This window comes from Chelon labrosus, assembly GCF_963514085.1.
Source record: "Chelon labrosus genome assembly, chromosome: 8".
Classification (NCBI taxonomy): Eukaryota; Metazoa; Chordata; class Actinopteri; order Mugiliformes; family Mugilidae; genus Chelon; species Chelon labrosus.
In genome coordinates, this window is record NC_140358.1 from 21,547,345 (window position 1) to 21,572,764 (window position 25,420).

Here is a 25,420-nt window from a genome sequence, read left to right on the forward strand (position 1 = left end):
CATGTGTCTCTGTGCGCTTGTTTTTTTCCCATGCAAACAGCTTCAGTCAATAACCAAATAATACTGTAATAACATGCAATGATCCATGGAGGGGTCTTATTGCTGAGGAGGGAATTGTAAGTGTGTGTGTGTGTGTGTGTGTGTGTGTGTGTGTGTGTGTTCGGCACTTCACAACATTACAAGTTAGTATATCACCACCCCGGTATTTGTGCTAATAGAGGGCCATGTAAGGACCACTTCATAGTAATTGCTATATTGTAGTAGCTTTTATTTTTCATAATCAGATTGATTTGATTTAAGAACTAGGTGGAACTGAAATGGATGTTTTGGTTTCTGGCAAGTCACACATCCACCAGGAACACTGAACCAGTAGGAATCCCAAATGGTGGTTTATCATCAACAAAACTTATCAAACAGACTGTGCAGCAACTCTCTAAGTGATAGCCGTGCTTTGACCTAGCGGCTAATGTCAGCACGCCAACATGATCACAATCAAAATGCTAGCATGCAGGTTTAGTGGGTATAATGTTTCTCTTTTTAGCATGGTTATCTTTGCTAATTAGCACCAAACACAAGTGAAGTTGTGGCTGATGACAACGTCTTTAGTGTTTAGATATTTGATCATGAACCAAAGCAATATACTGATCATATCAAATAATTTTGTTGGCACCAGAATGTCTGTGGAAATATTCATGCTAATCCATCAAATAGTTGATGATATATATTTTATTTTTTTTTCTGGAGTGCAGAGATCAATCAACCAGTCTGCTGAACAATACTACCATCACTAGAGCCACGGCATAATAAATTATAGTTTCTCAAAAGCGAAAGTGAGAGAGTGAGTGAAATGCTTCTTTTGTCTGAGCAACAATCCAAACACAACGACTAGTTTAAATTTACTACCATATTTAATTACCCTGGTGTCACTCCTTTGGGAACTGATCATGCTCCGGCAAAGATCTGCCGGGCCAATCAGATCGCCTGGGCAGGCTTTATGAGGTGATTGACAGAAGAGTAACAGAACAGCGACGTAGTCATACACGTCATCTGATCTCCAAAAAGTTGTATTTGTTTACAACACAATGGCTCCGATTGGCTGTAAGACTCATGGCTACGTAAGGCTAAAATTTAAATATAAGCAAAACTAGATTTAAAATCGTTAAATGCCAGCAAATCGTGACAATTTTTAACTGAAACCATTATTACTGATTAGTTGTGTAATCACTTCAGCTCTAATGAGCTGGACTACGGGATTGCGTAGGGAACACGTATAGTAACACACATCTCAAATCAGTACGTGTCATTTTTGCTTTTTACAGGCACGGAAATTAATGAGCCCAGCCAAAGATGTCATGATAAAAATGTCTTCAAGAAAAAGAGAGAAGCATGTAGGATTTTTCTCTTTTAGAAGGACTAAAGAAGACTGGTGCTTGTCTTTGATGATGAGGAGGATTACTGGAATAATATTTTTGTGTCATACGTTAAAATAATCAACCACATGAGCAGCTTAAATGTTTAAGTTAGTCATTTTAATTTCAAGAAGACGGCCTGTAACGGTGTATTTGTTAACAAATAATAGTACATTATTTCGACTATAGACTTTTGAGTTTACAGACTTTGACGGGACCAAGAACACACCCTGAAGATCCTCCCAATGGTTGCAAATCATAGGCTAGAGTTCAAGATTACCCATCCTTACGGTTTCATGTGCAACAAAACTCAAACCTATGCGACTGGAAGCGGCGTTCATCACTTGTGCCGCGGCTCTCTTCACTTCACTGCATCTTTCATCATCGAACTCAAATAAAGAAAGAAAACCGTGAAAATTCCAAAAGACGGAACAAGCCAGAGAATCAGGACTTATTTCTAAAAGAGATTCATACAAGAAAGGACGGGATTGCATTTGAACAATCTTAACAGTTGTAATTTCTGTGCGTATCTGCACACACACACACACACACACACACACAAACACTACACACCGTGGCGAGCCAAAGTTAGCTGTGAATAAATTAGCCCATCTCTTCTCCATCTCGGGGCTCATGAATAAAAGATTTGGTGGCTGAAGAGGAACAGAAAACACATTTACAGAGAGGCAAAATGGAAAACAGAGGAGAACGGGAGGATGAATACCTATGTGTGTGTGTGTGTGATGGTGTGTGTGTATGTGTGTGTGTGAATAGATCATCCCAAATAGCTGCTAACGGCATAACGCTCCTTAACAGGATTAGAAGAGGGATTAGCTAATAGCTGACAGAGAGAATGAATACTGGAGAGAGGGAGGGAGAAAGACAGAGAGAGAGCGAGAAAGTGACGGACACATGATACATACACAGGTACAGAAAGGGACTGATGGTAATATCTATATGTCCCGATACAAATCTTTAGACTAAAGAGTGGTTCAGTCACAGACACAGGGACAGTGCACTAAGGTAAAGTGCTAAAGCCACTGAATTGTGTCAAGTAAAGCAAGCAGGGGGAAAAAAAAAAAATGAAATTGTTTACTTGGCAAATAAATCACCAGAAGAAAGTAGCAAGGTGTGCCAAAGCCGTTTTTCAGGTTTAGCAGCGGTGAGAGATAAACTGCGGAAGTGCATGGAGGAAAAAAGATTAGCTGGAAGGAGCTGGAATATGGAAGAAGTAAACATGTTGTCTCCCATGAATGATGCAGTGACCCGAGCGCAACCCCTTTTTATCTGAATTGTTTTACCTTCAGCTGCAGCCCCCCCACCCCGCCCTTAAATTAATGACCGCAATTAATTAGAGACACAGAAAACCTCTGCTCTGCTGCACGCCACGAAGGTAACGAACAACTGCAAGAAGTTCAGCACCAATGCAAAATGTTTCACGTCGCGAACGCCAAGAGACTGAGAGACTGTCACGGGAGAAACCGGAGATCACGTCTTATCTCAGACCTTTTTAGTAACTACAGTTTTCGTGTAAACAAACCAAAGCAAAGTTCATAAACAGACATGCTGAATGAGTTTTGCAAAGCAGATTCTGCGTGGTTATTATTCATGCATTTCTTTGTCAATCAGAGGAATAGCCTGAAACGGGTGGGAGGAATGTGTATTGTTTCATCTGCCCACATATATACTCATATATATACATATATACATATAAACCTGAAACAATAATATCATTCTTGTGAATTTATTTATTTATAATAAAGAATATTAATCATTTGTTCATATCTGTGTGAACCCTTGTTTCTGGTAATGTTTCCGGTAACAGTCGTCTACAGCGGTTTGGAGGAATTTTAGCTCGTTCCTCAGGACAGAACCGCTTCGGTTCCGAGATGCCGGTGGGTTTCAGACTGTGGCAAATCCCTAATTCTGTTAAATTAAGTGGGGCACTAAACAACACCTGAGTCCCATTACATTGATTGGAAACACTTCTGAACAGATGGACTCTAATTTGGCCTTGAAATGAATTAATAGTCCTAGAGGTGGGTTCTACGTGTGCACCGCACAGATAGGTAATATTGGCTCATTTTCCTGAATAAACAAATACACAAGTACGTTGCTTTTGGGTTCTCTTTGTCTACTTTCAGGACTTTTCGGGACGTTCTGAGTCACTTTTATGCAGAAATATGTAGATTGACCTACAGATCCTGGATGATGTCTTCTGACCTGTATGATGTCATCTCTGAGCGCCACGCGCACCCACGACTGTTGGCTTGTTTACCTGTAATTTGCTACTGCTGTGGTTCATCCGCAACCTCAAAATCGGAAAAATATTCAGCCATGTTGCAAAAAACTAGCAGTAGCAACTTACAGGTAAACAAGCTGACAGTCGTGGGTGCGCGTGTCTGCAGGTCAATCTACAGACCCCAGATGATGATAACAGCTAACTCTGGACTCAACGGGGAATAGCACTAGCGTACGATAACAAAATATTGGTGAAATGAACGAGCTTCGCGGCAGATAATGCGTTATTTAGAGGCTGCGTTTCGGTGCCCCAGTCACTCCCACTATATGGATATACGCGGATGTAAATATCTCCCGAAGGACTACAAATGACACTAAAGTTATATGGGTGAGTAAACGATTGTATTTATTTGATGATCCCCGGACTCAACGGGGAATAGGACTAGCGTACGATAACAAAATATTGGTGAAATGAACAAGCTTCGTGGCAGATAATGCGTTATTTAGAGGCTGCGTTTCGGTGCCCCAGTCACTCCCACTATATGGATATACGCGGATGTAAATATCTCCCGAAGGACTACAAATGACACTAAAGTTATATGGGTGAGTAAACGATTGTATTTATTTGATGAAACGCCTGAAAAACGTTCTTCCAGCACTTAATGCAAAAAATGTGGCCGGTTTAGAGTAAGCAATCCATTTTTCTCATTGGGATCAAATCACAGTGTTTTTAAACTACTTAACACGGACGCCAGCATGCCTGGTTCTCACAGCAGCAGTGGTGTCTGGAGTCTCACCCCTCACACAGGCCAGCCCAGTCATCCTTGCTCTCTCCTCACACACTCACACACACACACACACACACACACCTTGACCTCACCTCAGAACCGCTAATTAGCTGGAAACAATTAGTTGGGAGTGCGGAGGCACCAAGGATTGGATTCATTATTAGAACAACCTCTCATTTGCATCCGCTGCCCCCCGAACCGCGAGCAGCGTCTCGGTGAGGAGCCCCCGTGTCCTCTGCGTTCAGACACAGCAGCCGTTAAACACAGTCTGTCAAGATTCAAAGCCAGTCCGTCCCAAGGTCGATACACTTGGCGGCACGACCGAGTGCTGAAGTGCCTGACGGTAGCAAATGAGAGTTAACAAACCAAAATCAATTTTATACACAGGGGCAGGAGAGTGGCCGTGGACCTCATGCATGGCTGGTTCACTTCCCACTAAAGAAGAAACAAAATGATGGCATCTCAAGCACCTCGGAGCAGAACACAACACAACCTTATGCCTGAGGATATTACACTTTTAGCTTCAGGGGAGACAGCATGGAGAAAATACAGTTCCACCATCAGCTTTATCCGCCACAAAAATAGCATTAAATTCTGCAAAATATGTTTGGGTAATTGTTGGTTAGCCATAACAATTTAATTCTATTACACGCTTGCACAAGGCAAAATAGTTTCACATGAGCCTAAATCACAAAGCGGGGCTCCTTTAGAGGAGAGTGGCCCGTCCTCGCTGATTAAGAGGTCGTAAATTCACTCCATTTGCCCAAATGAAATTCTGGTGTCAGGTATGTCCGCTTCTCCTCCCGCAGAGATTAATCAAAACCTAACAGCAAATTATAAAACTGTCCCCTAAACAGCAATGAGAGAGCACTCGGAGCGAAGAAGCTCAGCCAGGTTGTAAGAATGAGTGTGCAGCTTACTGACGTTAGCTCACAGTTAGCTTCTCTTTCAGTCCTTACGTTTAAACAAAGACGTTGCTGTTAAACTCTTAAAATTTGCAAATTAATAGATTTAAAGTGTTCAAAAAAAGAAGTAGCCTTTTGCAGCCACTGAGATGAAGTTCTGACAAGCCCTCAGTAAAGCCCTAGTTCTGTTACTGGTCAGACTTTTGAGGGAAATTTGGATATTAGGAAGTCAGGAAATAATCAAATAAAAAATGGAGCATCAGCAGTGAGTGTGGACACAGTCATTTATTGTTGTTCCGTGGTTCATGTATGAACAACATGTTCGGTTTGTAGAAAACAACGTTTTAAGGTATATGCTGAGAAGGTGCAGGATGCGTTCTGGAGGCATGCAGCGACATATTCGCTGCACAGATGCTCCTCCAAAGATGCATTGTATTACCTGCTTGGTTATATAATTCTAATCTTATAAATAGCAGCTGTCGTATCGTTCTGTGGATAACGTGCAAACGGGAAGCGACTTTTAAGCGGGCTGGGACCACGACGTGATTTGTTCCATAATAGACCGTGGTTGCTGTGTTCACACCAGACCAAATGAATTGATCTTGGGGGAATAACCTATTGGTTTCTGAACTAAAAACTAGGCCTGAAACTGCCCTTACTTACCTTATTTATAACACTTGGCACAGTGGCAGCTCCTGTCAAACCTCTCAGGGAGGGCAGCTCTCACTGTGATGTTACGTTGGATTGATCAGTTGGTTTTTTGACGTTTAACTCAGGTAGCAATACCACCAGTAACTACTACATGGACATTTATCAGTTCAGCAGTTCTGGACATAAAAAAAAAGTTGCTTAAATGAAAAATAAACTGACTCATCACAATCATCTTAGGTGCAGCATAGGTGCATGAGTCACTTATTTTAAAATTCTGCTGGTCTCCCCTTCAGTTTCATCTCTCCATGGAAAGCATAGCCAGTGCTACTGGCTTTTACAGGAAGTTAGCAAACTGGTGGTTGGAATAAAACAACATTACAAACAACAAATCTTGTTTATGTAATAGTGAGGGTTGACCCTTCTGGAAGTCATTCAGATTGCAGCTGATAACAACCTTGATATGAGAGACTGATCTCTGTGATTTGCAGCCATTTTGAAATTCGCACAAAGGAGCAGGCATGCTGTACTCCATGGAACACAGCTTGGTGCTGATTGGACTATGTTCAGAGACAAACAGACTGTCTACAACAGTGGCAGTCTCTGACAGACAGCCAACCAGACATTGCAGTTGATTGTGGTTTCTATCTCTTTTTCTGTGGACCGTTTCCTAATTCACCCCAGTGGAGAAACCGCCCATTTAGAGTTGAGAATACATCCTGTAGCTACTAGGGGTTGCACCGACTAGTCGACTGGTCGCCGATTACGTGACAATAACAACACGGACGCCTCCGAGAAGACAGATGAGGAGCCCAGTGGGTCACTGCAGCGAACTAGCAGCGGTTCGTCAAGTGTGTGTGGAAATACTTCACTAAAGATGAAGCCCATTCTACCGTGACATGCAGGATATGTAAGTCAGTCCTGTAATACAACAAATGTACTACCGCTATGAATATTAATCTGAAAAGGCATCCGCTAATGCTAGCAGAGGAACAGTCCAAATCCTCTGGACAGCAGTCAATTAACATCTTCACCAAATGTCCTGTGTATTGTAAAAGTTATTAGACCTTTAGCTGCTATACACGGAAAAGGATTCAGAGATATACCTCTTTTTTTTTATTCTATCCCAGCTACATTATCCTATCTTACAACACGCTGTGAAGTACTATTAAATGCTATTGACGGTGCTGATTTCTATAGGCTATACATATCTACAGCATTGATAATGCTCAAGTGTTTATGTTCAGTGTTGTGTTCTATTAGCTGACTTTGCTGTATTGTCGTAAGTCGTTCAACCCCTAGTAGCTACACACTTGAGCTGGAGCTCCAACGCAAATCAAGTGAAAATAGTTGACGCTAGCTTGGCTCTCTCAAACAGCCCAGCAACAACAGCTGCACTGTCACAGAGTGTTGTTCAAGGGCTCCTTGACAGAGTTTTGTCGTCATCCTTTCATAATAAACTGGTGAAACAAACACATGTGTCTGGTTGAAGCTTGACCGCGTCCAAGGCTTGTTGCCAGTAGTCTGCACACACCACAACTCTCAGAAATTAAGCAAATAAGTGTATGTGTTTGGGTTCCTCTTACTTTGTAGGGTTCCCCGAACAGGTTGAATCCCGTGGAGAACAGGTCTTCATCCTGTTGGACCTCCTGGTTCCTCCTCTCCCATTCTCTCCTCTTCAGGGCGCTGCGCTCTGACTCCAGATGACTGGAAAGACACAAAGAGAGCTCATTAGCATCCCCATCTGAGGCCCGAGACACGTAGCCTGCCACCAGTGTAACCCAGAGGTTTTTTAATGAGTATTGCTAACACGTCATTTTTGGAACTGCAAAGAGCATTGGCTGATTTTTTATTTTTTTTTCTGCAGTGTGATTAGAGTAGTCGGGAAGCTGGTAAAGGAAAATAACGGGGTAAGTCATATCATTGCGCTGTCTCGAAATTATTCAAATTCCACATAAACAAGAAAGAAAAAAAGTTCAGTTTCAGTAAAATGAGATTTCAACACAGCGATGGGAACTGAGGGTAAAGATATCCAACTTGGTGAAACATGTTGAAGCTGACAGGGCTCACATGTCTCTGGACTTCCACTGAAACTAATATCTATGTGAGCGTATTAAACAAAAACTGTGTTTGTACTGTTTCAAAGATAAGGAAAGTTTTCTTTGAATGAGTGCACATTGGTCACACTCTTATTTTATTACCTAGGACATTGCTTGATCCTTTAACTCCCATAAAATGTTTATCCTCCATAAATTCTTTAACCCCTGTTACTGACACTTAAATGTATGTCATCGTAAATTTCTGAAAGCTTTTGGATTTGACTTTGGTGTGTGCCTTTGCACAAAATAACTAACGTGGAAGCCAGACAAGCTTCCCCCGCCCACAATTTATTTGCGGCAGAAAGTTGGTCTGGAACCCCTCCGTTTGAAACTGATTGCGCTCCAGCAAAGCATCATAATAAAAGCAAAATTTCTGCAGGAAAGAAAAACACGTTTTGAGCCGTGGTCAATTAACTTCACAAACGATTGCAATTCTTCCATTTGAAGTTGAACTCTTCTTTCGTCCTACAAAATGTCCGTTGCGTTAGCCTAGCTTAGCAGTTAGCTTAGCTTGGCATTAAAAAAAATAATAATTAACAACCTTATTAACACTTTGTTATGTTTATCGTGAAAAAAATGTGTGGTTTTAAGGGACATTATAGGATATTTCATGGTAAATAAATACGTCGGTCCATCCAGGGCATAACTGTTGTTCACAAAGCAATAGTTTCTCCACATAATCACATTAGAATTAGTTTCTGTACATTAGAGCGCTTGTAGATGTATTTTCTTTACTTTGGACGGAGCTAGGGCTAAACGTTTCTCCCTCCGTCTAGTCGTTTTGTTGCGCTAATCTAATGATCTCTGGCCGGCTCCAGCTCGATACCTTCAGAGCGAAATCAAATAAACATGTTTCCGAGATTGTTTACTGCTCCTTTGTCCGGCCTGTGTTATATTTGTGAAAGGCATTAGGCTCTGACTGAACATGTCCACCAGTAAATAATGAAACTAAATGAACGAAATGATGAACCATCACTTTTACTTACATTTTACTGTGGAAAGATAACATTTTTCACAGTTCTCTGTTCCTAATGTGATGCAACATATACCATTAGCTGGGTAGTTTAATTCATGAGTGCATTCATTTTTAACACAGGTGGGCCCGGTGGGGATTAATCTCCTAATTCAGCCAGTGTTTATGGCGTGCTGCACTCGCTGAACCACTTGAAAGGACAGATGCATTTATGTCCTGTCATCGTCTCTTTGGCTAGATCCCAATAAAATTAGCTTTTAATCTTCTAACGTCCCCCCACTACTGTTCAGAGTGCGCTTTTTCGTTTTAGCTTGATTCTCGTGCAGTAAAATATTAAAGCGTTAGAAATATGATGCAGCCGACAGTAAACAATGATAGGAATGACTGGAAGCAAACGAGGCCGGTCTGTGGGGAATATAGAGGGTGGTGAACTCTGGGGTTTTTTTGGAACATTTTTCTTACATAACCATGTATTTTTAGAAAAAACTTTTACAGATTCACCCTGGCCTCCCAAACATTTTAAGTCACCAGCCTCCACTGAGAAATCTACACGCTGCCAGCCACACTCGAATCTCAGCAGCACAAAATAAAGTGAGTTTGAACGCGCGTTATGCATGAGGGCTGTGGCCTGCTGACCCGGGAAAGGGCATCCTGTTTTACCGCATCCACTGCTGAGGGATGAGACAGGCCGGCTAATTAGCGATCAACACAATTAAAAGAGACTTTCTCTTTTTCTCTACCAGACCTTGCCTTCAACATTTAATCTATCAGCAAGATGTGAGTGGGAGGGAGAACGAGCAGAGAGGCAATGAGAGGAAAGAGAGAGGGAGGAAAAAAAATATCAGAGACCCATGGGAGGGAAAAAGACCCAGTTTCAGGGCAACAGACAGTTTCTTTAAAAGGAAAGAAAAATAACAGAATGATGAAAGACAGAGAGGAGGGATGGGGAGAGGAAGGTAGAATGGGAAGAAGGAAGACGCAAAAAGCAAGCGAGAGCTGAGGGAATTCCAGACTAAATGATTGACAGGTAAGGTGTTTGTGTGTATGTATGTGTGTGTGGATTACAGTGGTGCACATAGATGTAATCATTGTGTGTGCTGGGACCGCTGGTTGACATGTGCATTGTCTGTCAGCGCAGAACGACAACTGACAGGACCGTTGCTACGACAAACACACACACACACATATACAGCATGCACACGCGTACACGCAATACATGTAGTCCCATGTGACAGATCACTGTCTCCGTCTGTCACGCGCTAGACGTACACACGGAGGGAATCCGGTCAGACGAGGTAATTAACACATCCAGGATTTATTTCCCAGCATGTGGCAGGATCAGAAAACGGGGCTGCGTGTCACACACAGGTTAGCCTGCCAGCAGGGCTTTAACACCGAGATGAACAGTGTGTGGACCGTCGCTAATCATTACCAAGCTAGGATAGTGGAAGCTAGTAAGCATTATTTACTAGCTAATCAGTGTTGCTCTCTTGCTTCCACTGTCTGACGGTATGGAGTATAGACTGTAAAAAAATAAGGACAGCGAAAAGCTCTTAAAAAGTGAAGCCAAAGCAGGTAGAGCTCCCTCTGGTGTCTGGCTGCAGTATAGGTCATAAGCCCCACCCCCTCCATGTTAGTGGATGGGACTTGGGCCAAACTAAAACACTAAAATACACATCAAATAATTTTTATATAACTTTTTATAATGTTTTTTAGGTAGTTAATATAATGCTGCATACTCAAGTGTAATTTTGTCTGACAAGTTTCATTTTAATTAGTTATTTGACGCTATAGAAACAGGGTGTGACCTCATGATGACTACCAGTTGTCATGCCAGCCGCTCTGAAAAGCAGTCCTGTAGGACCATGAGAGTAGGGGAAAAAATGGATAAATAAATAAGTACAATGTATATTCCAACATTTCTTTGTAACTGGTGGAGGTAGAGCAGAACGGAACGCAGTATTAATTAAACGAAAACACGAGTCTGGCCGAAGTATGGGTGAGTCGTCAATAACGCAACTCAGTGTGGCGCCACTCTTAGACCGTACTACGCAGATTCTGGCTCCAAACTTGCAAGTCTGTATCCCTGGGAAACTAGTGTCAGTTTGGCCAATACAAGGAAGTGGGGACGTATTGTCCATATTTATATACAGTCTATGCCCTAGACACACCAAACCTGTAAAACACAGGTCGACTGTGATGTCACCTCATGCCATAAAGTTGCACTTGAAAGCACTGCAAAAAACACAGCTGACAACCAGCAAGCATATATGTTATCTGCCTGCATGGAAGGAAATTCATACCAGCAGGTGGTAGTAGTCTGTTTTCCTCATTTAAAAGGGGAAACTAGAAGAGCTACTACTTCGCTGGAAAAGCAAAAACCATCATACAGAGCTGACTACCAATAATTACTGGGTTGTTAACAGACTCTAGTTATGTGACTTTCAGGTGTGCACCACGCATGGACGTTCCAGATAAAAACCATTAAGTCATTTAATACTGAAGAATCTATTTGGACAAGTGGATAAGGGGCTTCAAGAAAATTCAAACAAGTCTGGTTGCTCTTGTTTCTGGATCCACCATGACCATGGCTGGATTTTTGGTCAGGTTTTTGATTGTATAACTTGTTGACAGAACAGAGGTGCCGTCAGCCACTTTTGCCAATAGATAATAGTAAAATACACAGGTTTCAAAGAATGAAAACAATAAAAGGAATAAAAAAAGATAGATGATGGACATATGGATGGATTGAATTGGATTGGATTGGTGGGGATTAATAGCAGCGGCGATATCAGCGGTGGGCACGCTGTCGATGTTGATATTTTCTGTGAATGAAAATGTAACGATGGCAGCTCCATGTGTGTACGGTTTGTTTGTGTACGGTGTGTGTGCGTGTCCTGAAGTAATGCTGATAGTCAGAGTAAGCTCTGGGAATTTAATCTCAGCAGAGCTATGCTGTGCTCCCCTGATAACTAAACACACACACACATACACACAGACCAATGTCTCTAACTGAGCCTCATCACCTTCTCATTTACTTTCCCTGCACGGAATTTCAGAGCCTTTTTCATTCTGTCGCTTCCTCAGCAATTTAACATAGTGTCCTTTAGCAAGGCACCAGACCTCCAGCTCAGCCTCTCGGTGGAAATGCAGATGATTCAATGAAGGTTAATCTCCGGTGAAGGATTTCCCCATGATAACCCTCATGGGGAAAAGGGACTATTGCGACTCTAATAGAAGACAGATTGTCAGTAAGTCACAGATTTCCTGTTACAACACATGCTCGAAAGGCAAAATGTGCTCAAACTATGGTATTCGACTAAATTTATTATATTTATTCTTAATATAATATACTGCATATCGCGGAAGCCTTGCATGTAATCCCAGCAACTGAACCGAACTGTTTCCAGCCAGATGTTGAAGCTGGCCAGAGGTCTGAGCTGAACATGAGTTGACGTTTCTGTGTTCTGTCGTGAGGAGGAAGAAAGGCTCCAGTCTGCGTATGTCGTCAAGAGAGTTTTCTTGCGCTGCTTCATTGAAAATCAACTGGAGCCTGACTTTGCGGACTCATGCTGCATTGGCGTCTCAGGGGAATAGCTGTCAGAGCGGTTCAAGGCAACCATTTGGAAATATATCCTAACTCGTTTGAAGCCATCAAGACATTTTGAGAGAAGCTCCCCTGTGGATTTTGGTCATTTGCCATTAGTCAGTTACACACAGGTGGCTTTAAAAAAAATGATGTGGTTGAGCTAAAACTATTCATTGGATTATGTTGAAGCAGAATAGGACGCTGATTGGTTGACAGCAGCTTTGTTAATTTACATGAGGGTCATGCATGAGAGGCAAGAGTCTTCTCTATGCTCAACGGGGATTAACTGGCCATGTAAACAGATGAAAACATTATGTTACAGCAAATAGTTAGCTCAGCAAAAACACTGAAGTTGCGCTTGTATTGGCTGATTGGAATCAGCTGCTTCATTAATGCCTCAGTGTTTGGCTACAAGCTGATTGTTGCCATTGCACTTGACACTGTTCACCATGACTCTGCTGAAAGTCACAAACTTGCCAGGCATCAGGCATAACATTATGACCACCTTCCCTTCATAATTTTGTGTAATTCTCCCATGTGCCTTCAAAACAGTTGGGGCCTTTGGGTCCTATAGTTTGAGTGGAGGGGCCTCTGTGGATCATTCCACAGATACTTGATCAGTTTGGGATCTAGTGAATTTGGAGGCCAGGTCAACACCTTGTGCTGTTATTCATGTTTTGTTTTTTTAGTTGTTCCTAAACCGTTCTTGTGTGTTAGCCTGTGTCAGGCTGCATCCTGCTGGTGATGGCTGCTGCCGTCAAGGAGTGTCATTGCTATGGGGTGGGGGTGCCTGGTCTGGTCTAGGTGGGTGCTACATGTCTAAGTAACATCCACACGAATGCCAGGTCCAAAAGCTTCCCAGCAGAACACTGTATTGTCACAAGATGCTCAATGTTATTTACTTCTGAGGATGACTAAGGTGGACCGTGACAAGTTTTCAGTGGTTTTGTTCGCATTGATTCCAGCTTTGTTTATTCTTTTGTTGTTTTGCAACCTCTATATTTCTGTCCCGACTAGAAACTTTACCCCAGTTGGGGCAAACATGCGCAAAAAAGAATGTATTTATTCCAACCAGGGATAGACCACTGAATCAAGCGTTAATATTAAGCCAGAGCCAAAGTCAATTTTAATGTAAATTGTGTTATGTGTAGAGGCCACACAGAGGAATGAAATAATCTCAGAGCCACCGTGAAAGCCACAGCAAGGAATGCAAAGATACTGAAATATAGATTTGAAAAGTATAAAAACTACTTAAAAACACATGTACAAATAACAGCATTAAGGCACATGAGTTATTAGGTGCTACCATTTTCCTACAGAACAGATTATCAGTGGGTTACACCATTTCTCTTAATTCCAATCTGCCAGTCTGTTTTGCTTGAGGCTTTTTTTTTTTCTCTCTGAGCCATTATTCCAATTATAAGTGGAGTCTGTGTTTGTAGACATAGTGTCGCTAATAAAACTCATCTCCAGTTAAGTTAAATTCACCACACGCCCTTGTCTCCTTGCTAAGATTGGTTAAACCTAACACTGGAACACTGAGATGTGTTCAGCTTTGTCTTTTGAATTCTCCAGCAGAAGTGGGTGCTGGAGTTTTTTTTTTTTATTTTTTTCATCGCACAAAGTGTAAAATCCCCCTGTCACTGAGCACAATGGAGCTTTGTGTGTGCTCACAAAAGTGTCGAACAGGATGGTAGAACCGACGAGAGAGTCTGTTTTTATTTAACTTCAAAGTTCGACCCACGCATTTATTAGCGGCACCTCTGCCCGTAATGAAGCCATTATGACGATTTGCTTTAAAATAAATCACCTTATTAATCTATTGCTTTGAGAAATGACACGCCGCTGATAATTACACCTTTAGCTCAAGTGGCGTTATAAAAAAGCCCTTCACATTTTCATTCTTTGTGTTTTATTTAACCTGCATTTAACCAGGCAGCTCAATTAGGAATAAATCCTTGAATGTGTTTGCGGTGTGTGTGTATATATGTGTGTGTGTGTTGGGGGGCGGGGGGACGAGTGTTTTGGAATGACAGGGAGAAGTGAGGGGGATAATGAGAGGAGGAGGAAGAGGAGGAGAGGGGGAAGGAGAGAGGAATAGCTGTCAGGCAGCAGACAAAAGCTTTGTTTGAAGTGTCAGTTCAACGACGCATTTTGTGTGTGTGTGTGCGTGTTTTCAGGTTTGTGTGTTCATTCAGACGCTATTAGACATCAGAGAAATATTAGCGGGAATTCCTGGATATACAGAGGAGAAGGGGATCCATAATGCCATATATAGATATACAGCTCTCAGGTTTGTGTGTGTGGATGGATAGGAAGAAATCACTGCCTTGTGTATTTGCGTGTGGTTGACATGAGAGCAGGTATTATAATGAGACGCAGTCTTCAAACACATTGTTACCTTCCGGCTTTGTTTTCATGCACATCACACAAACCTGTGTATTTGACACTGATGGATAGATAACAGACTGAGAGCGAGGACAGAGCAGGAACAACAGAGGACTTGGCTGCTTTGTGCTTTTATGTGTGTGCACAGTGACACACGACCATATAGACGCCACACAGTATGCAAAGGAGCTCTCTCATTTACATATGTACACGTTCACTTGGTGTACAGATGTGTCTCAATGCGGTTTTCTTTCAGAAACAGCAAAGAAACTACCAGAGCCTAAACGAGCGTACAACGACAACCATTCAGCTCAGTTTCCATTTAATTTTTATTTCCATGTCACCAACAACAATCCAAATAGTCTCAAGACGCTTTCCAGAACCCAGAGCCTGAAACACACAGAGAAAGCATAAAGGCGAAGAAAAACTCCCGTTCAACGGCAAGAAAACTTGAGCAGAACCCAGCTCATATGGAGGGACCCATCTGCTCCACACTGGCCGGGCAGAGAACCAAAATTACATCTAATAGTTGGAGCTAATTTATAACAAATCCTATATACTTTACAACGCAATTAACCGTTTCACAAACCATACCGTTTTGTACGTGTTTTATACTCCGGATGCCATTGATTTATAGTAATTTCCTTAAAGTATGAAATCAATTAGCGTCTTTAGTGCAGGACTTTTACACAGCGTCAACACAGTCGAGCCCTTGGCAAACCAGTTCACACGATGCTTATTAAGCTAATCAGCAGCAGGTAAACTGCTGCTTTTAAATCTGGTGTCTGTGGCAACATTGCAGGGCTGATGCATCGGTAGTAATGCGTTTTACGCCGACCACTGACTGAAGAAGGGATCCCCTGTAGCGACAACAAGGGGGTATGATAGAGAAACTAAAGTTAGAAATTTAAATAGTAGAATCTAGGAAGCATCCAAGAAAAGTTTCGGAAGTCACTGATAAAAAAATAAATACTCAGAGGAAGGATTACAGTCCAAAAAAGAAAAGCCCAACAGCAAGGTCAAATATGTATTCCCACTGGTGAGGCTTTTTGCTTGATGGAGAATGCTGAATAAATAGAGGGACTGAGTGACTGTAGAATGTAAGCAAACGTTGATAGTGTAATTACTATCACTGCCAGAAGGGGGAGACATACTTTCCACACAGCTCCTTTAAAGACTGATCATGCAATAAATAAAAAATTAAAAGTTGTGAATGTGAATTAAAAATGTTTCATGTGCCAAGATAAATTTACATTGCTGTTATTTTGTTGAGTTTAGAGATCAGTCAAAGTCAGGGTCAAAGATTTTTGTCTTCTTCACTACAAAGTGAACACTGCTTTATTATTTTTTCTTATCATTTTTTTACTACTGACAACATAACCTCCATCCACAAGAGAGGTTAGCCTGGATGTAAAAAGAGAGGCAAGACTCAGGGCAAAAACTTATTAAACTTGACTTATAAGTACGTACACAGCAAATGCTGAGGACAAATAGTTGGTGTTAAAATGAGGTGTGTTGTGATTGTGAATTAACTCTGTAAGTGTCAGTGCAACACATTTAACTCTTCATTTCTACAATGAGCTCTGAACCTGAAGGTGTTATTTTATTAACCCTGCACATTTATTATACCCACACCTGCACAGTCATCCCGAGAAGTACTGACTGATTTTCATTGATGAGAAAACATTGTTTGGTGAGTAAATGGGATTCACGTTGTGTATAATGTTATGTTTAAATATTAATATTGACTGTTAATCTCTCATGCCCCGTATAGAGCTGTGTCCTGACACCAAGCTAACATTTGATTTCTTCAGCCATGCTAAAGTCAGTAAATGCTAATTAATGTACAATTACATGGTTAACATAAATAGACTATTACAGTTGTTACAGCTGATGGCAGAAACAGTAGTTAATCTAACAGTTAGAGACAGCGACCGAGGAGACAAAGACCGTGTAACAGCAGTGGTGGTAACATGGTTGTCTGTTTGAACCTAGCTAAACCGTGTTAGGTTAGCTGGCCCAGCACAATCGTTGCCGTTATACACTAATGAAAAGCAGTTTCAAATATCCTACAGGGAAATTTAGATGCATTATTTTTAGTAAAATACTGGTAAAGTTGAAAGAGACCAACAAGACAGCGAGTGGTAGTAAAGTTAGCTGGGTACAACTTTACTGCACCGCTGCAGGCTGCTGTGGTACTCCTGTGGAACCTGTCTATTTGGTGGTTAAAATGAAAAATGTATTAGTAGGGGTGTAACAAATTACCGATATGAATCGGAAATCGGTTTTGATTTAAAAGATGTGAGTGCATCGATACACAAGCCCCTGGACCGATCTAAATGTACCACGAACCGGTCGATGGCCCGATTACAAAGTTATGAATCGGGTTATTACCGTAATTTCCAGACTACGTATAAGGCGCACCTGAATATAAGCCGCACCAGCTAAATTTTGGAGAAAACTACAGATTGTTCCATATAAGCCGCACCCGACTATAAACCGCACCCAAGCCGCTGGTGTTTTAATGTTTAATTACCGTAAGGTTTCTTCTACCACGGAGGGGATCGTCGGGACTGAAATGACTGTTTGGAAACGCAAAGCGTCCCATTTATTTACATTTGAGAAACACAATAAATCTTTCAATCAATCGATCGATCAAACTTTCACATCTTTGACATTACAAACAGCATTCGTGCAGTGCACAAATAATACAACGGTGCGCTCCTAGCGCACTTCCTGCAGTCATAGTACCGTAGTAGTGCAGTAGGCCTATAACAAAAAACAAAGCTTACAACGCTTGACGAGGCAATAACGTTAAATGGCTAAATTTAATTCGTTTTTAAAAGTGCTTGCCTGTAACACGGCAGCAAAAGTGCAGTAACCCGGCTGCTCAACTAAATAACCAGCATCTTTTTCGAAAACAGCCAACACAGCAGTAAAGGTGCAGTAACACGGCCGTTTACTGTATCAAAATAACCAGCCTGCTATACCAGAAAAGTCAGCCAGATCGATCTCCTTTAACTTAAAAGCAGCTCTCAAGTACCTACTGCATTTGGACTCACTTGGTTTGTTTTGCTCTCGTTACCTGGCGCAAACTGTCTGTCTCGCTCCTGCGCTTCCATGATAGTGCGCCCCTGGTGACCGTTAGCTGTAAAAATCCATAATAAACCGCAGGGTCCAAAGCAAGTGACAAAAGTAGCGGCTTATAGTCCGGAATTTACGGTATATCAGCAATACAGCTGGAAGCCCCGCTTGCTTATTCTCTTTCTCTCTCTCTTTCCCGCAAAAATCTCGCGAGACTCTATTAAACTTATCACTATGAAGGTAAACAATATCACATTTTTAGGATTGATTTAGGAACATTCATAATGTAAAATGTCTACTTTAAACAAGGAACTATATCGGATTACTCTCTAGGCAATTGAATCAGGTCAACTGGACTTGGTTTTTGTCTGTGTCTGCGGGCGAGTCAGACTTGCTGCTAGTCTCTCGAACTGATGAAGCCACTTGGATAAGGAGCGAAACGTCTTCACAGACAAAAACCAAGTCCAGTTGACCTGATTCAACTGCCTAGAGATGCCTTTGACCTGGACAAATGAGAATTTGCACAGACTCATCGGATTACATCATATTGCACTGAATCGTACCGAATCGGATCGGATCGGATCGGATCAAATCCTACCGAATCGAATCGAATCGGTTGTTTTTAAAATGTATCCTTCCTGAATCGTTTCGTACCCCATGTATCTAGATACGTATCGAATCGTCTTATATTGGAGAGATGCACACCCCTATGTATTAGTATTAGTCAACTGACTATATTTCTCTTTTAATTCAACTTTTTTTGTGTGTGTTTGTTTGTGTTTCTTTAAGCAGGAACTCTGCTATGACCTTGAGACCAATCTTGCGTGGAGACTGGAGACAGTTCAACACAACACCTGCTGTAGGAGCTCCAGGACTAATTCTCTCTCATTTTCCCTGATGTTTGGGAACAAACAGCTAAATGTGTTGTTTCAAACAGCTATAGGCCTATATTTTAACTCTAAGAAGAGTCAATAATAACACTTTGGGACTGTTAATATACCAACACTTCAAAAAGAGCAAAATTACACACAAAAGTAACTTCACTACACATTTAATTATTATGTGATTGCATGACGGTAATGTGGGGGTTCCAAAGAATGGTTTTATCATTTCTAATGATTAATCCATTGAAGTGAATAAGTAGTGATTAGAAAAGGAATCTGGAGTGTCACATTTACTGTAAATCACCCTGTCTTCAGGGATACATGTGAGATAGAAAAACACCAATACCTGAAAAGGTGTGTGTGTGTGCTGAAGCGTTAAATGATGTGTCTCCATCATCGTAGCTACTCTAACATAATGGCTTTTGGAGCCCGGTGAAACAAAAGATTAAAGGGAGAGCGAGGAAGAGAGAGGAAGAGAATGAGACGTTGAAGTGCGTGTGATACAATGAAAACAGGCCACTCAGGCACATTTCCGAGTGCAAACACTTTGAGCAGAATCGCTGTCAGAGCAAACACAGACTCTAGTGACTCTACAGGCCATTCTCACGCCACCATCCCACCACCGCATCCCAGAATTCACTGTACATTTCCGAAATGGCCCCTCACAGCTCTCGGTGCGGTGATCAAATTCACAACAACACGGCTCTCTTAAAAATGGATCAACAATTTGAATTATTTAGCTCGAATAGACTGCATGAGAGACATTTTCACAGTTTCCCAGTGTTAGAAGTGCTAATTTTGAAAAAAGTTTGTCTCCGGATCTTTTTCATCTCGCTGCACTTGCACGTCAGTGACGATGACCTATTCTTCTTCTTTCGGAATAGAAGAGCAGCTTTGTCAAAGATGTGTGATAATTCACGGCTAAGCTGTGAAGATTCATACTGTTTGCATTAATAATGGAACATGTGCAGTATTCCTTTTATTAATCGGGTGCTGCTGAACGATTGCCAAAAGAGAAATGTAGGAAAATGATTCAAAAGGTTTTGAAAGTGAGGAGCAGACTTTTAAAGCGTGACTGGCTAACGTGACTTTACCTCTGGATTACTGCGGCGCTGATCTCTAATACGACTGGCTGAACGTGTCAACATTTAACACAATATGCAGCATTAATTAATCATCCGACATGGCCTTGAATTAAAGTATGGTTTAAATTTTTCAGATATCATGAGCCAAAGAATGCACGCCTCTTTTATCACTTCTTTTAAACCATGCCCGTGGAAGTGTCAAAGAGATTGCACAGATTGCAGACATCTAAGCTGAATGTACCTGTGAGACCATGTCCTTGAAACCTCAGTGAGGTTGCTTGGGTCCACAGTAAACATGCATGTGTGTATGTGTTTGCATTCAACGAATCCGTATTTAAATTGTGTCTATGTGTAAGTCTGCGTTCCCCTCCCGTTCTTTCTGATTACTCTAAAGGTGTGCAACAAAGCCTCAGCTTCGACTCTTCAAATGTGAACCTCATGTGTTTTGAAAAGCCAGACCCTCTCCTCGATCAAATACTTTCTTTGGAATCCTCCTTTGAATTAAATTTCAATACTCACGCCTTGAAAATAGAATGAATTGAGTTGGTGAAACGTGTTCTTGACATAAAGAGACAAAACATAAACACTTTAAAATACCTCTTAGAAACATTGCACAACCTATCCCCAGGATTCTGTTTCAACTACTTCAAACTGATCTAATTCAAACTGACAGCCGCTGACTGAAGAGTAAAACCCACACATTGCCTGCATCCTGGTCTTTATCAATGTACCATATGTACAAACACTGCTCCATGCAGATAATGTATGAAACAATGGAAGTAGCGTATGTACCTGTGTTTAAACATTAACACCTTGACATTCTTATTATAAAACCGTAAATAAGTTAGCCCAGATGGCGTTGCAGCCTCATATACCAGTACCAAAAGTTTGGACACACCTTCTCAATCAATGTTTTTTCTATATTTTTCTACTTTGTTGAAACTATGACGGCACATGCTGTATATGGAGTTATGGAGTAACTGTCTAATATTGCGTAGGCCTCCCTTGTGCCTCCAAACACTGTTCCAACTCATCAGAGAATGGACTTCTGAGGGTGTCGTGTGGTGTCTGGCAACAGGATGTTGTTAGTGGGGGCCTTTGGGTCCTATGGGTTGAGGGGAGGGACCTCTGTGGCAACTGATCAGATCCTTAATCAGTTTGGGATCTAGTGAATTTGGAGGCCAGGTCAACACCTTGTGCTGTTTTTCATGTTTTTTGAGTTATTCCTAAACCATGGAGCGTCATTGCTATGGGGTGGGGGTGCCTGGTCTGGTCTAGGTGGGTGCTACATGTCTAAGTAACATCTACTCAAATGCCAGGTCCTAAAGTTTCCCAGCAGAACATTGTATTGTCACAAGATTGTCAATGTTATTCACTTCTCCTGTCAGTGGTTTTAATGTTGTGGCTGATGGGGGCGTGTAGTAGCCTGCGTACATGACCAGCATGTATTTTGAAAGATCAGAAATGATTATTTTCCTTCCCGATTTCACTGAATCACCAACAGTTATCAGTAAATTACCATCAGTGCTAAAATGTTTTGTGGACTCCTTCCCTGCGTCCTCTGCCTACTCCCTGATTTCCTCACAGGCTTACAATGAACTTTGATTACACCCAGCAGCACTAATGTTTTGACGCTACAGAGGGTTGCTTCCTATCATCAGATTTCAAGATTTCTTTCCGCTCTGCCTTTGATGTGTAACTCCCCAGTCTGCCTGAAGGGTGTTTTCATGTGGCAGCGGGCCCAGTGACTTCCAAACTCAACCAAAAAAAGAACACGACGTGAGTCACTGGGGGAAATGAATGTGCAGCGGCAACAATGACACTGTAGCCGTACCAATAACATTGCAATTATTTTGCAGAACAAAAAAGACACAAAATCGCAAATGATGGTGTGAAGAAAATCCTGATTGCTCACGGTCGCCTTTTGAAAGGCAAACTGATTATTCCCTGATTGGCCCGATCAGCGATAAGAGCCTCCTTTATCTCCTGATTTTCACCTGATAATGAGGGGTTAATAATTTATCACACACTTACAAAGCACCCACTCCCTAGACACGCACACACATGTCCATAGTTAATCTGCAGACTATTAGCTGATGAGAAAGAATTAGCGTTTGCTAAATTAGTTAATTAGATAATGAATGAACACAGTTAACTACATCCTGTATTCTGTGAAATCAGAGCGAGAGAGGGAGAGACGCAGCAAATTATCAGATAACAGGTTCGAAGGAAGGACAAAAGATGGAGGGGGGAGCCGGCTGAGACAGAGAGAGAGAGAGAGAGAAAGAGAGGGAGAGAAGAAGGGGAGGGAAGGAGTCAGACCCAGGCATCTGGTGACGTTAATGTTTGCCTCCAAATGCTCCAAGAGCCGAGCTCTGGAGACTTAGTGGGGCTAAAACAAACACACACACACACTCGGTATCCCTCACCATCTTTCTCAAAAAACACTCATTAAGAGGTGTTCATGCACTCTTACACACATGGTGCACGAAAAAAAAAAAAAATAATCCAATGGTAAAGGCACACGCACGAACACACACACACACACACAGCGATAAGAAAACAATGTTAGACAGGCAGTTTATCATGAGGGCAGGAAGAGACAGAGAAAGATTACAGACCATCCCCGTATTCACAAGATTCATAGTAACATAAACACTGAGAGAAAGAGAGAGAGAGAGAGAGAGAGAGAGAGAGAGAGAGAGAGAGAGAGACTGTGTGTGTGTGTGTGTGTGTGTGTGTGTGTGTACATGATTTCCAGAGGATGACTCTGAAGGGTAAAAAAGGAAATTTCAGTGGAACTACATCAAAATTAGATTAACAGGAGGTTTACATCTTTTGCGTGTCTGTGTGTGTCTTCATGTCTAGTGCACATTACAGGACAGTGTGTGTGTGTGTGCTCTCATACAGCTATCTTTCTGAGGACCAGTTTCAGTTTTACACAGTTTAGACTTCTGCGTGAAATTGGCGCAGAAGCTACGGCGACAGCTCATACCCTTGCGGCGTAACTGATGACCTCCTCAGAAATGTAACTACGGGCCATGGCGACACATACTGCAAGAGCTGTGATTGGTCCGCTTGGTAGTAGCGTGTTTCCGCTTTAGTATTTCCGGCTGCTTCTTCATCTCAGCATATTTTCAAATTGATTGTTTTGGATCAATAAAGGTGGACCACATCGAGGAAAGGTTAACTGAGGAGGTTCGGCGATACGAACGTTTGTGTGGCTCGTCTTCTGCGAAATATCGGAGAAATTGCGGCGAACGTTTCAGTCACCATTGTTGAAAGTGAAACAGGAAGTAGAAACAAAAATCAACCCGACTGGCAGAAGAAGACACAGCGCCGACTAGCATCTGCGTGGCGTTTTTACAGAGCGAGCCAGACCAGCGTAGGCTATGTGCGTAAGTCACGCTGTCTGTGTCTCTAAAAGAGCATTCAGAGTGAGGACATGTGTGCAAAGTGAGGACATTTTGGCCGGTCCTCACTTCTTCACAAGGCTGTTTGAGGGTTAAGACTCAGTTTTATGGTAAAAGTCACGATTAGGTTAGGGTTAGGCACTTAGTTGAGATGGTTAGGGTAAGAGGCTAGGGAATGCATTATGTCAATGCATGTCCTCACAAAGATAGCCATACAAACAGGTGTGTGTGTGTGTGTGTGTGTGTGTCTCCACTTCTAATGACATTATGTTGGTTAATATCTGTATCCCATAATCCCTGTGTTTTAATCTCTTTCACTTACATTCCTGCACATATACATGGCCCTTCCTGTGCGTCCATGTGTGTGTGGGCCCGTTCATTTCCGCGCCGAACGCAGCGTTTAAGGCTGTTTATATGTTAATGAGATCTGTCATCTAGAACATAATAGCTTTACTAATGTAATCACGGCCATTATCACGCATTATGATCTCTGTCCCAGACATTATCGCCAGCTTCACATGCTTGTCAATGCTGCTGGGATCCTCTTGACAGTGTCCCCCCCCCCCCCCCGTCACTCCTATACGGCGCCGGGCCGCTCGCGCGCCTCTGACATTTCCCGTGCTTCCTCGATCGAGGAACTACGTGAGTCTGAAAATATAATTGAAAAGACAGGCGAGTAATCCTCTATGCTTTAATCGTGTACACTTACATGCGTGTGCATGCCCGCATGCATACGCCTCGGCCGTGTGTGTGTCTGTGTTGTGGATGCGCGTGACGTTGCCCGTGGCTCAAATATATGTGCATTTATATGAATACTGTGAGAGATGTCGTACAGTAAAACATCTGCAAAGGTGGAGTCGTAAATTGATATTTTATTGAACATCTACAAGCCAGAAACATTAAGCGTTTTAAATCCTGCGTATGAGGTACTGTGGCATGTCTGATGTTGTCGTACAACTGATGAATATGAAGTGTAGGCTGTAAGCAGGAATATAATAGATTTTCACTTCAGAGGCATTTCTCCTGCCAGGCCACAGCTCTGCTTCTCTCATTGTGTCTGGTGAAGTGCAGCAGATGGCTGACATCTCCCTCCTTAAATTAAAACTCTTACGAGGAGACACATGTACATTGACTCCGGGAACGTACAACCTTTTAAACCTGATAAAAGCATTTTCAGACTCCTCCTCAACAGTCCGTCCGGTCTTTTATTTGTTTTCACGATGGCACAAATGAATAGCGCTCATTCGATACGGTCGCGCCAATGCCGCCTTCGACCGTAACAGTCTCCCTTTTATCCGACTTACAATCATGAACACATGTCTTGTCTTGCACCTTAGCTAGTTAGCTAATGAGCGTCTCAGCTGCAGCGCGTTAAAACAGCATGTAAACATAGCTGCGGTGTCACTTGGGTCCGGTTAGATGCTGATGTGCTGCTCTCTCCGCTCAATGGCGCCGTTAACAACACACTGTCTGCTCATGTCATGCAGCTACAGCGCGAGTTATTATTATTATTATTATTATTTTCACCCTGCCTCTAGTTTTCTATGATGTAACACCCAACAACACTCTGGCAGGTGTCGGCTGTCGATCAGACGAGACCAGACACACCCCTCCAGCTGGCTGACACGTAGCGGAGCATTTCTGATGATTAATTCATGATAAAACGCAACAGCACTTCTCACAAATGCTGCAATTATATTTAACTACAACTAAGATGTGAAAGCGTCATTTTTACGGAAGGAAAAGCAATGAGACAACATACTCGGGGGTTTGCTCGGCACATAACAGACATCACATGGTCTTGTATAACTCATAAATGATCAATAACGTTGATGAATAAATTTGTAAATATGGGGAGTTATCTAATGGGGAGTTATTTGTATTAACTTATTGATTTAAGTTTAATGGGCAAAC

The 25,420-nt window shown here is 42.0% G+C and overlaps 1 protein-coding gene across 1 annotated transcript in view; it reads right to left on the reverse strand.

Annotated features, from left to right (window-relative positions):
• aff2 (AF4/FMR2 family, member 2) overlaps positions 1-25,420 on the reverse strand; it is a gene marked incomplete at its 5' end in the record, with an annotated part of 162,671 nt that overhangs the window by 107,077 nt on the left and 30,174 nt on the right. The window contains one exon of the mRNA XM_084549763.1: positions 7,578-7,698. Coding sequence (XP_084405889.1) covers positions 7,578-7,698 — 121 coding nt within the window. The remainder of the gene's footprint in view (positions 1-7,577; positions 7,699-25,420) is intronic.